The 16573-nt window shown below is 43.8% G+C and overlaps 2 protein-coding genes across 3 annotated transcripts; both read left to right on the forward strand.

The window, feature by feature from the left end:
* Positions 1-612: 612 nt before the first annotated feature.
* On the forward strand, positions 613-6991 carry LOC107387968 (proteoglycan 4). The gene is made up of 9 exons (XM_015963272.3): positions 613-772; positions 1369-3773; positions 3850-3895; positions 3979-4098; positions 5112-5201; positions 5765-5863; positions 5925-6050; positions 6143-6214; positions 6742-6991. Exons 2-9 carry the CDS (start codon positions 1506-1508, stop codon positions 6774-6776), a joined length of 2856 nt encoding a protein of 951 aa, XP_015818758.3. The 5' UTR covers positions 613-772; positions 1369-1505; the 3' UTR covers positions 6777-6991.
* Positions 6992-7380: 389 nt separating this feature from the next.
* On the forward strand, positions 7381-14891 carry eif3c (eukaryotic translation initiation factor 3, subunit C). 2 transcript variants are annotated; one of them, XM_015963269.3, is made up of 23 exons: positions 7381-7523; positions 8110-8227; positions 8332-8397; positions 8475-8664; positions 8735-8860; positions 8949-9000; positions 9232-9356; positions 9428-9558; positions 9634-9784; positions 9871-9974; positions 11533-11674; positions 11812-11937; positions 12193-12289; positions 12462-12649; positions 12732-12956; positions 13034-13225; positions 13294-13465; positions 13555-13714; positions 13823-13888; positions 13986-14073; positions 14155-14320; positions 14427-14468; positions 14645-14891. In XM_015963269.3, exons 2-23 carry the CDS (start codon positions 8130-8132, stop codon positions 14722-14724), a joined length of 2787 nt encoding a protein of 928 aa, XP_015818755.3. In that variant the 5' UTR covers positions 7381-7523; positions 8110-8129; the 3' UTR covers positions 14725-14891. The 2 variants fall into 2 exon arrangements, with proteins under 2 accessions (XP_015818755.3, XP_015818756.3); XM_015963270.3 differs by having other exon boundaries at positions 12196-12289.
* Positions 14892-16573: the final 1682 nt, after the last annotated feature.

Consider the following 16573-nt stretch of genomic DNA (forward strand, 5'->3'; position numbering starts at 1 on the left):
TAAAAATAAAGTGAATGGTTTTATTTTATAAGGTAAATGAGTTCTCTGTTTCAAAAGGGAGACTAAAGGACAAGATCCATGAATGCTCTCTCTCTCTCTCTCTCTCTCTCTCTCTCTCTCTCTCTCTCTCTCTCTCTCTCTCTCTCTCTCTCTCTCTCTCTCTCTCTCTCTAAAGAAGACATGTCAATCATGAGTTAATGAGTCACCTGAAAATAATTGCTATTTCAAAATATATTAAATTAATTTTGGATTTTGTGTGGTTTGTATTGTCATTTCAATCATACTGTTCAACTTAAATGTGTTTTTGAGTAGGTTAACAGGAAGAACTCAAATCCCTTTGAAACCACATCAAACCACTCTGTACTTTTAACCTTATAAATGAAAATAAACGTTTGGGGCTGCATAAATAAGAGGTGACTCCAGGACGGAGGGTTTCTCCAAAAAGAAACGTCGTACGCAGCACGGTGGGCAGTGTTGAAGAGTAATTTGTCATAAATCTTTGTCTAATTTCTAATAAATTGAGTTTTTACTTAAAACAACAGATGGCGCTGTTGCTAAAACACAACAAGATCCACGAAGAAGAAACCTCCTGCTGTGATTGGTTAAAACCATCATATAAGAATAAACTGACGTTTTCAAACTTGAGCGGCGCTTCCAGAGGTCTCCAAGTGAAACCAACATAGTTGTTATATTTTAGTTTTATTTAACATTTATAGCTTTAAGTTTAGTTGGACCGTTTGAAATATTTCAAATAAAACGTGTCTGTTTCAAGGTAAGTACCGATAACTTCGTTTTACAAGCTAACGTTATCCAACAAGCTGCTGGATGTAAACGTTGGTTTAGTAAACCTGTCCTCGTGTTTAGTCCAGACCACTGAATTAATCTGCTTGTAGAACTTGGTCCAGAACTGATTTTCAGAATTTTCTGTAATCCCCGAAATAATCTCCAGATGGGCAAACATCGACTTCTGGGCTCATAATGCAGACTTTCAAACATTCAAACCGTTTTACAAAGTGTTTAAAAATAAGTTTACGCGTTTGTTTTTGTTCTGTGACGTGTTTGAACCACGTCCCAGGCCTGTGGGGAGTGCTCGTGTGGATTTATAAAACATTTGATCAGAATCTTTCACAAACAGGCTGAGAGCTGTAAAGGTTGACATGGATGTGTTTTGTTTTGACTCTTACTTTGAAAGCTAAAACCTATTAGTATATAAATAAAATAAAATGCAGCTGTGCTGTTTACAGCCACCTACATTCTTGTTAGGGGTTTAAAAGTAGCTTGACAAACTGGACAATCTGGACTGGTGTGGAATTCTGATTTTTAAAAAGGCTGTTTTGTGTTTTTCTGTTTGTTCTCTTTGATCCACAGGGTGTCCGCCTGCAAAGATCCTCAGAAATGGCCCAAATTAGGTGTTTGAAGTAGATTTTATTGCAGAGTTGTTTTGTTTTTATAGAATAAGAATAAATCCCTACTTTGTTATAAGATAAAAGGAATATTCCTCCTTCATGGCCAGTGAGACAGCAAGGCAAACGTCCCTTATTCAAGAAGATCCTCCGGCAGATGAATGCCGTGAAAATGTTCCACCTGAAGTTTCTGTGGCTACAACGCTGAAAGTTCAGCCTGAGAATGAAATGAGTTCCCCTGTGAGGCTGTGTGAAGGAACCAGACCTGGATCTAATATTAATACTTTATCAACACCAACTCTGAGTGGTGGGCATGGAGGCAAGGCAAGGTCACAGCTATCTGGGATACAGTCTGCTGTCACCCCAGTTTTAAAACGCTTAAATATCGACAACAAATGCCCGAACCCTTTAAAACATGGGAACAGTCCTCACCCATCATCTCCTTTTTACCCCGTGGAGGTTTCTACTGCACATCGAGAATCAAAAGGAGACTTCTGGAGACAAATCTGGGCTAAAGAGGCTCCTTTCTCCCTGATTGAAGAGGAGAGCTTGCCTGAAATTTCCTCGCTTGAGCTTACCTACTTACACTTAACAGCAAACGATTCAGTCCTCCCTCAAGGTTCAACTGCAACATTTAGTGATGAAACCCATCAAATTCAAGTGAGTGTTGGAGAAAGTGGTGGATCTTCTGAGGTACCACAGCTGACCGCCACGACAACGAGCGCAGACCTCCGTACCAAGAGTGCTTCTGCATTGGCGGGGATACTAGACACTGAGATCACTCTGCTTGATGTTTCGTACAACAATGATCTCTCACCGGTTGGTCAGATTTCGTCTTTGGACATTATTCGTGATATTCCCGCGTGTCATTATTTGAATGACAGCAACACTTTGCCAGAACCAAGTAGACGGATTGAGTCACAACCCAGCAGTTCAAACGTGTTTCTAAACAAGGATGTGTCGAGTACGAGTATGCAATCCCCAAAGTGTGCAGCAGAAAGGACTATCAGAATGTCCCTGGAAGTAACTCGTGACATTTCTGTGGGTAGTACCTTGGAAAATGGCACATTTTCATCAGAGACTAGTGGACAGAAAATGCAAACATCTCACACATCAGATGAGGACAAAGTTGTCCCCCAACCTGCAAATATTACTCACGATATAAGCGCCTCTAGTGGTAACAGTAGTTCAAAGGAAATCCCGTCTGATGTGTGTCTGCATTCTGGACCCAAAGAGGTCAACAATCTTGTAGAAACAAAGAATGAAGAGAACCAGACCTGCTGTGACACCAAGTCAACCAACAAGATGTCACAGCAAAGTCCAGAACCCGCAGCATCAGCCAACGACACGTTTACAGTCCCGTCTTCCAACATGACTGCTTCTTCTGATTCTAGCACCTCTGCTTCCTGTTCTGGGAAGAATACGCTAGACCTTCCAACTGTAAACAATCCAACCGCAGAATCTGAGACCAAGAATCAAGCGGAGTCGGTTGCCAAAACATCCTTTGTTGTAAATCAAAGCAGCTTTTCTGAAAAGAAAAACTTTGAAAAATCCTCTCTTCAAAAAAGCAGCGGGGGCTCTACTTTAGAAGCTGCTGCCGTCGGCTTCGAGAACCTCACGTTTGACTGTAAAGCCCCCTCTCAGAGAAATGGCACGATCACTCTGTCGGAGATCAGCTTGACTGATGGTCATCACACTTTGGACAAGCCCTCCTCTCCTAAAGTCTGTAATTTAACCACCAGCCTAAATCGCAATGATTCAGAAGAAAACCCCAAAGAGCTGCCGAGGCACGAGGCCATGCCGCCGCCAGGGGCGGAGGAAAAACCTGGTGACACTTTGGAAGTCACACCTGCTCTGGAAGGCGTTTCTGGAGATGATGGAGGTGACGCCAAACATCTGTCGCAGTCGGGTCTGCCTGTAAGGGATGGTTCTTCCGACACGCCAAACAACCAAAGTGTGGATGCCGTGAGCAACAAAACACCCGAGTTCAATCTGGATAAAACTCTGGATTTTAGAGTAGACCTTTTGATTACTTCAACACCGATGACCAGCTGTAAAAGTTTTAACGTTGGCTCAATCAGAGAGGCGGCTCACAAAAAGCTTTATGAAGCTGGTCCCAGTAAGCCTGCTGACGCGGCGGTATCGGATATCCCACCCAACATAGTCGGTGACCGAAAAACCTTCATGAGGCAGCCTGCTGTTGGAACCCTTCGCCCGCCTTCAAGAGTTGCTCCCCAGTCGTCAATGAGCCGGCGGGGATCCACCGTCCCTGGACGCCTGGAGAAGATGTCGGCCGGCCTGCCTCTGAAGCATTCCAGAATCCAAGAGGCTGCTGGGAAACCCTCTGCTGCTATGGAGGAGCCTCGGAGGGTAGGATGATCACTGGATATGGGTATTTGTATAAGCCTAGAGGACGGTTGGTTGATATTGTCCCGCTCTGTTTTAGAACGCTGGGACTTCAGGATCATACAACCTGAAGTCTTTAACAGCAGGTAAAGGAGGAGTGTTGATCACCTTCATTCGTTTACTTTTGTATTGTATTCTACTAAAGCCGACACATTTGTGTGCACTCCAGCTTCCAGGAAGCTTCCTCCTGACCTGCAGAGACCTCCATCTAGCACCATCCCACGACTGACAACAGGACAGCGATTACCAACGGCCAGAACACACACGCTAGCATCCTCAGGACCTGCAGGTATTCTCAAAGAACCTAGCTGTATGCTTTCATTGTTGTTGTTATTGTTTTTATGTAAATGCCAAATACATGTGCTCTTGTCAGACTATTCCCACGCCCTTAACTCCTCATGAGACTGTAGGCTGGGTTCACGTTTCTGTAATTTAACATGCAACAGCCGACCTAAACCTTTTCATTAATCTCCGTGTCGTTTGGGTTGCTCCACCCTGCGGCCGGAGCAAAGGTGAAGGTACACAGAAGAAGAAAATTCTGATTAGGAGCAACTTTTCTTCTGAGAAGTGTCACCGCACAGGTCATAAATGGGTGAACTGTTGCTTTTGTGTGGTTTTGTTTTCCATCCATCCGTCGTCTTTACTCGCTTATCCTTGCAGAGTCAGGGGGGGGGCTTATCTCCAACTGTCTCCGGGCGTGCAGGCTGGGTGCACCCTTGACAGATTGTCAGTCCATCGCAGGGCAACACAGAGACACACAGGACAAACAACCAAGCACACACACACACTCACACTTAAGGACAATTTAGAGAGACCAATTAACCTAAAAGTCGTGTTTTTTTGGACCGTGGGAGGAAGCCGGAGTACCCGGAGAGAACCCACGCATGCACAGGGAGAACATACAAGCTTCATGCAGAAAGACCCCAGGTCGGGATTTGAACCCAGGACCTTCTTGCTGTAAGGCAGCAGTGCTAGCCACTGCACCACTGTGCAGCCATGGATTTATTTGATATGTTATTTGTTTTAAAGTTTACAACAGGTGTGTCTAAACTGTGACCTGGCCCGGCATGCTTGTGGCCGTGAGGACTAACTCAACAATTTTGGTCCTTTTCTTGAAAGTTTGGACGCCCCTGGTCGACAGTTATAATTAAAGTTGTAATAATCCAACACATTTTTACTTTTGCAATCATTTAAAATGAGAAAACCTTTATTTTCTTGTCTTTATAATTGCGGTCCTTGAGACCTGATAGGTTTGAAGCTTTGGTCTGTGGTTCTAACATGTTGATTTCCTTCTTGATCCAGTTCCCAATCCTGTGGTGAAGCAGCCACAGGGAAAGAAGCACCCATTTCCAAAGGGAGAAGCTTTGCCCGTGTCAAAGAAGAAAAAAACAGGTAGTTGGTTACCGAGTCGCAGCTCTTGGAGCATCTGGATCAGATGTTTCATGTCTGAGATCTAATTTCAGCATCAGACTCAGTAGGACTGTTAGGGATTTTATCAATAAACCCATTTCCTGCAGCCAGAGAGAGAAAAGGAGACGATGAGGCAGACATACAACCAAATCATGATTTGTGGCAAGTGCACAGGGCAAATGCCCCGAACATCTGGTCTCAGAGTTTATTTACACAAATACATAAGGTGTGTGTGTGTGTGTGTGTGTGTGTGTGTGTGTGTGTGTGTGTGTGTGTGTGTGTGTGTGTGTGTGTGTGTGTGTGTGTGTGTGTGTGTGTGTGTGTGTGTGTGTGTGTGTGTGTGTGTGTGTGTGTGTGTGTGTGGTGTGTGTGCGCGCGCTTTCAGGACATTCAGTTAATAGATTTGTTAATAGGACTAAAGTAATGAAATATAAAATTTCCATAACAAGGACCACTTCAAAAATAAATTCTTGGTTAACATTTTGCATCTCAAGTTTTAGCCGTGGAGAAATAGTTGATCTTGTAAATAACATCTATTAATGCAGAGGCCCCAGCATCTCCTGGTGATTCTGCAAGCAAGGTGAAAACCCTAAAGCGGCCTGTCATTGGTCAGACGTCTGCCCCTACTAAAGTCCAAAGGAATGGTGGGTAATGATTACTGAGGTAGTCTGGGTTCAGCTCTGATAAGCTCCTGTTCTCCTTCAGATGCTGAGATGCCAACAGCAGGAACCTCTGGAACCTCAACATCATGTGACAGACCCAGCAAATTCAGAGCTTTGAAACCACCCGGAGCCAATCAGAGAGCTCCTTTGGCGACCTCCCAAAGCCACGGTAAGTTTACTATTTATCAGACTAATCTAATTCTACCTCCAGGTGTGTGTATGTGTGCGTGTGTTATCTGACATCCCCTCTTGCTGCTGCAGGTTGTGCCAAATGTATGGTCCTCCAAGAGGAACTCAAGCTAAAGTCAGAAGAAGTGCAGAGGCTGAATGAAGGTAACGTTTGAGTTTTTATGTTTACCTGAACACTGCAGGTGAGTTGGAACAACACAAGCTAAATGATGCTGTTTTCAGACCTAACTATTTGGGATATTTTGATTTTCATATTGTAGTAAATCTTTTAATGTTTACAATATCTTGATGATTTGGAAGTTTTCTACTGCACTAGACTTGTTTCATGTGTTAAATGGACAGCAGTAGCTCAGGAGGTAGAGCGGGTTAGTAATCGAAGGGTTGTAGGTTCACTCCCGGCTCCCAGCAGAGAATGCTGCTGTTGTGCCCTTGGACAAGAACCTTCCTTGCCTGCTGGTGGTGATCGGAGGGATGGGCAGGGCCAGTGTTCAGAAGTCTCTCTTCCATCAGCATGTAGCTACACTGTAGCTCATCATGAGTGTGTGAATGTGCGTGTGAGCAGGTGGATGATTGTGTTGTAAAGCACCTTGGGGGGTTAGAATCCCAAGAAGATGCTTTACAAATATAGGCCATTTACCAAATGATCTAATGATCTTTTCTCTTGTCTTTAGAGCTGCTCAAGTACAGAAAACCAGACGACTGCTGAAAGCTTCATTAACTGTACAAGATCTTATGCATATTAAAGCTTGATTTATTGAAATGTTGGATTTTAAATGGGGTTCATGTCAATGATGGGTCTTTTATTGTCATACGTTTAAATAAAATCTTTGGTTTACCAAAAAATACTCTGTATGACATGAAACCAGAAATGTTTTATAACATATTTGAAAAGTTCTTTAATAAACGGAGTGCCACACTTTCTATGCTTTTTTAATTTGCTTTAGATTGACTGTAACCTTTTATCAATAAACTGTTTCTGCGTGTATGTAACGTTGATTCTTCTCGTACTTTTATTTGCCAGTGCCAACATCTTTCTGACATGCCACATTATTAACTAACAGAAATAAATCTGCTGTGAAATATGTGTTTTGTAACTTATTTATTTTATTAAGTATAAGAACACTAATCATGCCGAATACAGGCTCGGCCATGTGTTTTTTTTTTTTTTTTACACAATTATTTAAACAAACTATTGGTGTATTGTTTATTCATTGTTTTGGTAGATTATTTGATCATTTCGTGAGGTCCCGCCGCTAGGTGGCAGCATAGCTCAAACCGCCCTGTGGAGGGGCCCATCCTTTTGTTGTGTAGATCTGCGGCGGACTTCCTTTTCTGACGCAAGCACCCGGCAAGGCTGCTACACGCGTTTTCTGTTGCACCTTTTCCTGCAAAGCTGGATTTTACAAGTGTTCAGCGCAGACAAAAATATAATAGAAACTTCACAAAAACATAGGTAAGGATTATTTTTAGCTGAGTAAACCCATATCTGAGCTGTGGTTCAGGTGAAGGTGATCTGCTGTTTACGTGCGCGAGGCCTGCTATTAGCTTAGCAACACCGCGCGACACAGCGGTGGCCTACGGTTTCCGATTAAAAGATTCAATTATTTACCTTTTTTAACAGGAGGCGGGTGTTTTGTGTGTATTCGATATAAAGGTGCCTCGTAAAATAAGTACGCCTTCTGGTTGTCTGTGTCCATATGTTTAGTTAGCTTCAGACGCTCCATTAGCTCCATCCCACATCTGCCTGTCCTTACAGCTGAATACCTTATTAAGCTATTAAGTGTTGAGCTAGCTCAGCATTGTAGAGTGAGTGGTGACAGAACTGTTTTATCAATGGCTGTAGTGTTTTTCTGCCGCATCCTTAGCAGTGCGGTTAAGGTGTCAGTACTTGTGTTGTTCTTAAAGGGGGTCGCCATACATTCAAACACCATAAGCGGGTCATAGTAACCTACTGCACTGCCATATTTGGAATAACTCATGTTGTGTTTGATGCGTTCAGTCAAACCCTGTAGATCGAATGTGTCCTCCTGTCCATGCAGATTGAGAAGTCCTTTCAAAGATGTCTCGTTTCTTCGCCACTGGGTCAGACAGTGAGTCTGAGGAGTCCTTGTCCTTCGAAGAGGCCCCCCCTAAAGCATCCGGAGGAAATTTCAAGCAGTCAGTCCCAGTTTCAAACATAAACCTCACCACCAAGCTGTAAAACATCCTTTCTTATTATGATCGTGTTTGAAATGAATCGATCTCCTGCTTTTCTTTTGCAGGTCACTGCTTCTTAGTGACGATGAAGAGGACACCAAAAGGGTGGTGCGCAGCGCCAAAGACAAAAGGTATTTTGTTCACAGCATAACTTAAAAACTGCAGCTTGTGAGATCTTTTGTGAAACAACCCCCCCTTTAAACCCTAGGTTTGAGGAGTTGACTAATTTGATAAAGACAATTCGCAACGCCATGAAGATCCGTGACATGGCCAAATGCTTGGAGGAGTTTGAGCAGTTATGTCGAGCCTTCCTAAAAAGCAAGAACATAGTGGACAAAGAGGGTGTCCCTTCTTTTTACATCCGCCTTTTGGCCGACTTGGAGGACTACTTGAACCAGGTTGGTCATCAAACGTTTGATTCCGTTTTAGCTTTTCCCGCATCTCTTAAGAAAAATTGTTCTTTTAAAGCTTTGGGAGGATAAAGAGGGTAAGAAGAAGATGAACAAAAACAACGCAAAAGCCCTGAGCACACTGCGTCAGAAGATCCGCAAGTACAACCGAGACTTTGAAGCAGAAATCACATCATATAAGGAGGTCAATACAGAAATCCTCTCATGGTTCTGGACTTTAAAATAGAGAAAATAAATGATATAGTTGTCTAAATATATTTTCTACCCATAAGAACCCACAAGAGTCTGCAGATGAAGAGGAGGAAAAGGAGGAGGATGATTCTGGTTTGTTTGGTTTTTTGTTTCTTGCCCCGGCGTTTTATAGATTAGTGAAATGCATTCAGAGCTAATTTAAAGTCCTGTGTTTATTAAAGCACAGTAATGAAAAATGTCTTCTCATCTTTTACCCTGTAAGTACGTTATTTACTGCACAGCAGCAGTCTGTTGGATGCTTGTGTGACTGTTCCTGGATAACATCAGGCTGTAATAGTTGTCTTTTACACATTTCTCTTACAGAAGGATCCTCCTCTGAAAGTGAAAGAGATGATGAAGATGGAGTTTCAGCTAAATCCTTCTTAAAGAAAAAGCCTGAAGGTGTTTCTGAAGCCAGCAAGTTCCTCAAAAGTGCAAAAGAGTCTGGGGTAAGAGTCGGGATTTAGGTTAAGGATAGATCTGTGATCTGATGGAGCACTGATGGTCCTCCCTTCATCAGGACGAGTCCTCTTCTAGTGATGATGATGATGACGGTGAGGGCTGGGGGGAAGACACCGAGGAGAGTGGCAGTGAGAGTTCTGGTGATGAAGAGGGGAAGAGCAAGTCACTGGCCACAGTTTTCCTCAAGAAGTGAGGCTGAGGGTGTATGAGGCAAGTGGTGAATGCAGTTGGAGCGTGTGTTCTGATCACTGTGAACGTCTCTAGGACCGCTGGACCCGACAGACCCAGCATCAAGAAGAGCGAGAAGAAGAAGAAGATCCAAAAGGTGCGGCTGGAGGAGGAGCAGCTGGAGGGGGAGGGAGAAGAGGGCGACGGACCCTGGGAGAAGGTTAAAGGAGGCGTCCCTCTCCTTAAGGTAAAGCAGGACGTCGTTTTACATTTGATGCTGGAGCAGGACGTGTTTCAGCACCAGGTGACACGGTTTTGTTGTGGATCCATCAGGAGAAGCCCAAGATGTTTGCTAAAGGCACAGAGATCAACACCGCCGTGGTGGTGAAGAAGCTGAATGAGATCCTGCAGGCCAGAGGCAAAAAGGGGACAGACAGGTAAATGGGGGTGCCATTAGGGTTCCTGTAGATTCGATTTTTAACCGGGGTCCTAAGACTTGGTTATTAAACGATTATCATGATTACCACAATCACGACTGTTGAGGCAGTATTTTTTTATCACGTATCATTTTTCATACGTTCAAATGAATTCAGCCCACACTAACTGGCACTCACCCCACATACCTTTGCTATACATGTACAGGATAAAAGTGAATGTTGAAAATGAAAGTAAACACGGGCCGTAAATTTAGCTTTTGTAACCGAATCACCTGAGACGCCTAACTGGAGCGATGCAAAGCTTCTGGATGTAGAGCTGAAGCTCACGTCACCAGACAGTTCACGTGGGACTGTGAAGGACTAACCTTCTGGAACGACTCGTGAAAAAAACTTGGAGCGTGGCTTTGATCGGCATAAAAATAACTTCTGTTCAAGCTAAAGGGAGGGGTCTGTGATGGAGCTACGAGTAAATCACCCACTCAGTGGCTAAAGCTAGTAAACAAGCTTCCACCATTGCTGTTTTTTTTTTTCCCTCTGGTCCATTCCCTAAAGTTTCCAGGTGACTCGTCTAACTTTTATGTTCCTGCCGGCTGTTTGTTTATAATCATTGATGAACATTTACAAATCAATATTTAATCTGCACCTTAAGGCTGAACGAGCTATCGCAGGGTTACTCAAATGTAGCCAGGTGCACCAGACCTGGCCTGCGGGCCGCCTGTTGAGTATCGTTTTGGACCAAAATTGAGATTTTAAACAGCGCCATCGTCAAGGGAGGGGGGGTACTGAAGCCGAGCCCAGTGATTCAGCTGACAGAGTTGCACATTTTGGTTATTTTCCCTGTTTTATTTGTCAATACATCGCACTGTTAGAGCCAGTAATAATGACTGTGGCCGTTGGTCTGCAGCGGGTGGCGTCTCTCAGCACCATGAGGGCGAGAGAGAGAGAGAGAGAGAGTTGTCAGCATAACAACACTAACGGCTGATTTCTACGTAAATGGATTGAATTTTTCTGATGGCACACAGTAATTCAGACAAACATGTCAGAGTTAAAGCAGTGTTTTAGTGCGTTCAGACGGCACAGGAACGTCCAGGCAGCCTGCCTCGGTGATGCAGAAAACTCTGTAAATATTTTCTTATTTACATTTGAAAGTTATTTTTACCTTCAGTTTTCCTTTTTTACACTGAGTAGAACAAGAAAATGCTTAATATAAAGCACCTTTCCTGATAAAAATCACAAGTTGCTCCACAAGCACTTTAAAAATAATGGGAGAAAAAATGATTAGCTTTGCATTTTGTACTGTATGACTATATTGTAATATTTATTATATAAAACATATATTCTATATTATGAATAATGTGTTGAACCTTGATTTGAAGGAAATTGTGAATTGAACTGAAATTGCAATTTCTCCTAGAAAAGTTGCAGTTGAATCTTTTCCTAAAGCGGTTCAGCCCTACTGCACGTGTCGCGTCGCCATGCATCAATCCAGCCAGCGCTTTAGACGTAAAACAGAAGCTTGTCCTGTTTCTAACCCTCGCTGGTGGGTTTCTGCTGACAGGGCCGCTCAGATCGATCTCCTTCATGCTCTTGCTGCCATTTCTAACGAGAACAACCTGGGACAAGGGATCCTGGTCAAGATCAAGTTCAACATTATCGCCTCCCTCTACGACTACAACCCCAACCTGGCAGCCTTCATGAAGGTGCGCCTTACATTCACAAGTTCATGAAGACTTCATGAGTGTTTGCAGCTTCTAACAGGTTTTTGATTAGCTGAGAAAATGTCTTAAATCGTTTTGAACGAAAGAGTCGAACTTCTTGGTTTCTGGTTTGTTGTTAGCCCGACATGTGGAAGAAATGCCTCGATTGTATCGACGAGCTGCTGGATATTCTGTTTGAGAACAACAACATCTTCATCGGGGAGAACATCGCGGAGGACAGCGAGAACCTGGCCGTCTCTGAGCAGGTGACCTGGTGTTTTATACTTATCTGTGAGGGAGCGTCTGGTTCACATCCTGGTTACCTAGGTTACCGGGTTTAACCGCTCTGCTACCGACCCAGAGGACACCGACTCCTCCTTATGTTGTTTGATGTTTGGTTTTAAACTACACCGTGGGTCTAACGTGTAAATATTATTATTTAGGAACTCGGCGCTGTCCTTGTTGCTTTGTCTCACTTGTGTGTTTGAACAGAACTAGAAGACTGCTCTGTGTTTGTGCAGCAGCCTTTCAGGGTTCGTGGTTGTATCTTAACGCTGGCTGAGAGGATGGATGAAGAGTTCACTAAGATCATGCAGAACACCGACCCTCATTCTCAGGGTAAGGGTTAGGCTAAAACGGGCTTTCCTTCCCCTCCTCGTAGCTGTTAACATTTAAAATAGTCCTTAAGAGTCGTTGACGAATGAAAAATTAAAAACAAAACTCAAAGAAAACCCCAGATTGTGTTGTTGGATCATGTCTCCCTTTAATCAGCCTGTTTTTGCTGGTGCAGAGTATGTAGACAATCTGAAAGATGAAGGCCGGGTTTGTGGAATCATCGACCGGCTGCTCAGCTACATGGAGAACAAGGGCTCCACGGAAGAGATCTGTCGGGTCTACCTGCGCAGGATCATGCACACCTATTACAAGTTTGACTACAAAGCTCACAGACGCAGCTTAGGCCTCCAGGGAGAGACGAAGGTGAGATCAGCACCCCGACGTTTTAGAAAAGACGAAGACCTTTCCCTGAGGGTTTCTGTTCTGAGTGATTCTGTCGGTTCAGTCCGAGCAGGACCAGGAGGAGAGCGAGGGGGAGGACAGCGCTGTGATCATGGACCGACTCTGCAAGTTCATTTACGCCAAGGATCGCACCGATCGCATCCGTACCTGCGCCATCCTCTGCCACATTTACCACCACGCCCTCCATTCACGCTGGTACCAGGCCCGTGACCTGATGCTCATGAGCCACCTGCAGGACAACATCCAGCATGCTGACCCACCTGTCCAGGTTGGTGGAGCTGGACTTTAACTAAACGTGCTTTCAGTGAAAACTCCACTCGTGTACATTGACTGTCCCTCCTCTAGATCCTGTACAACAGAACTATGGTGCAGCTGGGCATTTGTGCTTTCAGACAGGGCATGATCAAAGATGCCCACAATGCACTGCTGGACATCCAGTCATCGGGCCGAGCCAAAGAGCTGCTGGGTCAGGGTTTACTTATGAGGAACATGCAGGAGAGGAATGCTGAGCAGGAGAAGATTGAGAAGAGGAGACAAGTAAGTCCTGGAAGAGTGTTGGAAAGATGAAGCATCACGCAAATTTAACCCATTACATCACTCCGTAGGTCCCGTTCCACATGCACATCAACCTGGAGCTGCTGGAGTGTGTGTACCTGGTGTCGGCAATGCTGTTAGAAATCCCCTACATGGCCGCCCATGAGTTCGACGCTCGCCGCAGGATGATCAGCAAGCAGTTCCATCACCAGCTCAGAGTGGGAGAGAGACAACCGCTGCTGGGTACCAAACATGTCTCCTGAAGCTTCAGCGCCATCGGGGTTGGTTCAAAGCAACAAGAGGCGGTGACAGCTCTGTTTTTTACCCTCCAGGACCGCCAGAGAGCATGAGGGAGCACGTGGTGGCTGCCAGCAAGGCCATGAAGATGGGAGACTGGCGCACCTGCCACTCGTTCATCATTAATGAGAAGATGAACAGTAAAGTGTGGGACCTGTTTCCTGAGACGCAACGAGTACGAGAGATGCTCGTCAGGTGGGCGGTTAATCCTAATCTCGTGTTATTGTGGCTGTTGGGTTAATAGTTGTGCTTAATTCTACTTTGTTCATCGTTTTATAATCATGATTGTGTTTCATTTGATAGGAAGATCCAGGAGGAGTCTCTGAGGACGTACCTGTTCACGTACAGCAGTGTTTATGACTCCATCAGGTAAACCACATGAGAGCACAAAAACATCCACTCTGCTTCCATTCTGGTCTAAAGATGACCTTTTCAGCTAACAACAACTATAATTGTTGTCCTGCAGCATGCAGACGCTGTCTGAGATGTTTGAGCTGGAGATCCCAACGGTCCACAGCATCATCAGCAAGATGATCATCAACGAGGAGCTGATGGTGAGTTTCAGGGCTTCTGTGTTCACAGATGTATGTTAATGAAATGCTCTAACTGGTTTTTTTCTGCTCTTTTCCACACAGGCATCTCTGGACCAGCCCACACAGACGGTGGTGATGCACCGCACAGAGCCCACCTCCCTGCAGAACATGGCTCTGCAGCTGGCGGAGAAACTGGGCAGCCTGGTGGAGAACAACGAGCGCATCTTCGACCTCAAACAGGGCGTCTACGGAGGATACTTCAACAGAGGTGAGCTGGGACGTCCACAAGGAGCAGGAGAGAGAGGTGTCTGTGGATCTGAACTCGTCTGGACCTCCACAGCTCAGCTCACAGCTCACTTCCTTTTGCTTTACAGATCAGAAAGGTGGTTACCAGCAGAAGCAGTCGTACCAGAGAGGTACCTCGTTTTTTATTATTTTATTTTATTTTTTTATTATTCATAGTTGGTTATTTGGATTTCTGGTTGTTATTCTTAGACAATGAAAGCGGTTAAACATTTAAATTTAGAGCCTTGTGTGAATGGGATCTGAGAGCGTTTGTAATGATGTGATTAAACTGTCTGCATGGACACAGATCAGAAAGGCTCCTACCAGCAGAAGCAGGGTGGATACCAGCGAGGCGGCTACAGGAACCAGAACCAAGGCGGCTACTGATGTTGGATCTCAGTTTTTCCCACCGAGCGTCGTCTTCATTCCTCAACAGCACCATAACCCGAGCTCACAGTCAGAACTGTACACACCTGATCCTCACACTGCTGAAGAGGCAGCAGCTCATGTCAACTAACTCTGACAGAAGGAAATAAAGTAAATAATAAAGTTTGTGTCTTGAGTTTCATTCATACAAAAATAAAACTAGTGTGGATAGTTTCATCTACATGGAATTTTACACATTTATGTTGAACCTTAGAAAAACAATTTGTTATATTATTGAAAAGCAAAAGTAAAACTTTCCTTTTTCATCAGCTGAAAAATTCCTGTTTAGCTCTGTTAAAGTTTGACGTGTGAAAATTAGTGACGTTAGTCTGTGCTTTTAAATCCATTATGAGACATTTAGACAACCAAACACCAGGGCCCTCATTTACATAAGCCTAGTAGAAATTGTCCTATAGTCCTGAACAAAAACATGATTTGTGAAACATGGCCTCTCATACACGTTTCTCTGCAACTGTGATAAATCCCGCCTGTGTGTACCCAGGTGCTCGTCTCCGTTCTCAGCTATTTACATGCAGAAGCTCTCAACCATATTTAGTCACGCTACATCCTCCGCACGTGAGGGAAATCTCTGGGTTTTCCCCAAAAACGTTGACACCAAGATTGAGACACTGGCTGCCGAAGTGCAAAAGAACCAAACAAGTTGCAGAGGTTATAAAAACTTACTAAATAATTAATGAATTTAAAGCATCATAAAATGGGTAGAGTAGAAATTGTGATAACGAAATCGGCCAACCTACAATGACAGATTCCCGTCACTCATGGGTGTTGTAGCACCAGTTCTGTGACGCAGCTGTTTTTCCACCTAAATAAATATTTCTTGGGTAAAACGTTTAGTGGTTGAGGAACGTATGAGGATGACTGAGATCTTCAATGTGGCGGTTCCCTTGTTCTACCACTAGATGCTGTTCGTACGCATGGTCAGAGCTGTTCTTACATTTAGGAACATCTCTACACACAAGTAGCACAAACTGGTAAATACCACACAACGCGTGAAATTGTTTCTACGTACAAAACTTGCACAGATCCATTCGTAAGTACGGTTGATAAATGAAGGCCCAGATCTGGTTACAGAGTCTTCACTGTTGAGAAAAGGTCAAATTCCAGTACTGCATTGAAAATGTTACTGGTGAGTGTGTCCCAGTGACAAAAACCTCATCAAGTTGCAGGTGAAACTGGAAAATAATACGGTGCTAAAGTCCATTCATAAGTAATTCAATTGAACTGGGAGACCATCTAAAGGCTCACACCCCTTGCAGGTGTTCTGGATTCATTAGGTGAAGAGTAACACTTTGAGTCCAAAATGTTGAACCTTTTCATAATATTCTAATTGTTTGATATTTTGAATGTGGGGTTTTTATAAGCTGTAAGCCACAGTCATCACAATTATAACAAACGCTTGAAATCTCTGGCTTGACTTGTATCTCATTTTAGTTTCACCTTTTAAGTTCAATTTCTGACATAAAGAACTTTGTATCATATGCTTATGTTTCTAGTCACCTGTATGACCTGTTTAACCTGTTCAGGGTAAACGGTAGAGCACTGACATCTGGAATTTCTGGTGGACAACTACCAAAGGAAACAAATTTAAACTTCAATTTCGTACTAGAACGCACAGGGAACTATTTCAATATATTGTTGTGATCTTTGTGGTTTTGATCAAAGGTACGTGTGAACTGTCAAAATACAAATAAGTCTCATTAAAACTCAGGGAGTGAACCAGTTCAACACAAAAACCATGTTCATTGGATAATTGAGCTTTTTATTAGAAGTCTGTTACAAAAAATATGTG

Source organism: Nothobranchius furzeri, chromosome 16 (assembly GCF_043380555.1).
Source record: "Nothobranchius furzeri strain GRZ-AD chromosome 16, NfurGRZ-RIMD1, whole genome shotgun sequence".
NCBI classification, from domain to species: domain Eukaryota; kingdom Metazoa; phylum Chordata; class Actinopteri; order Cyprinodontiformes; family Nothobranchiidae; genus Nothobranchius; species Nothobranchius furzeri.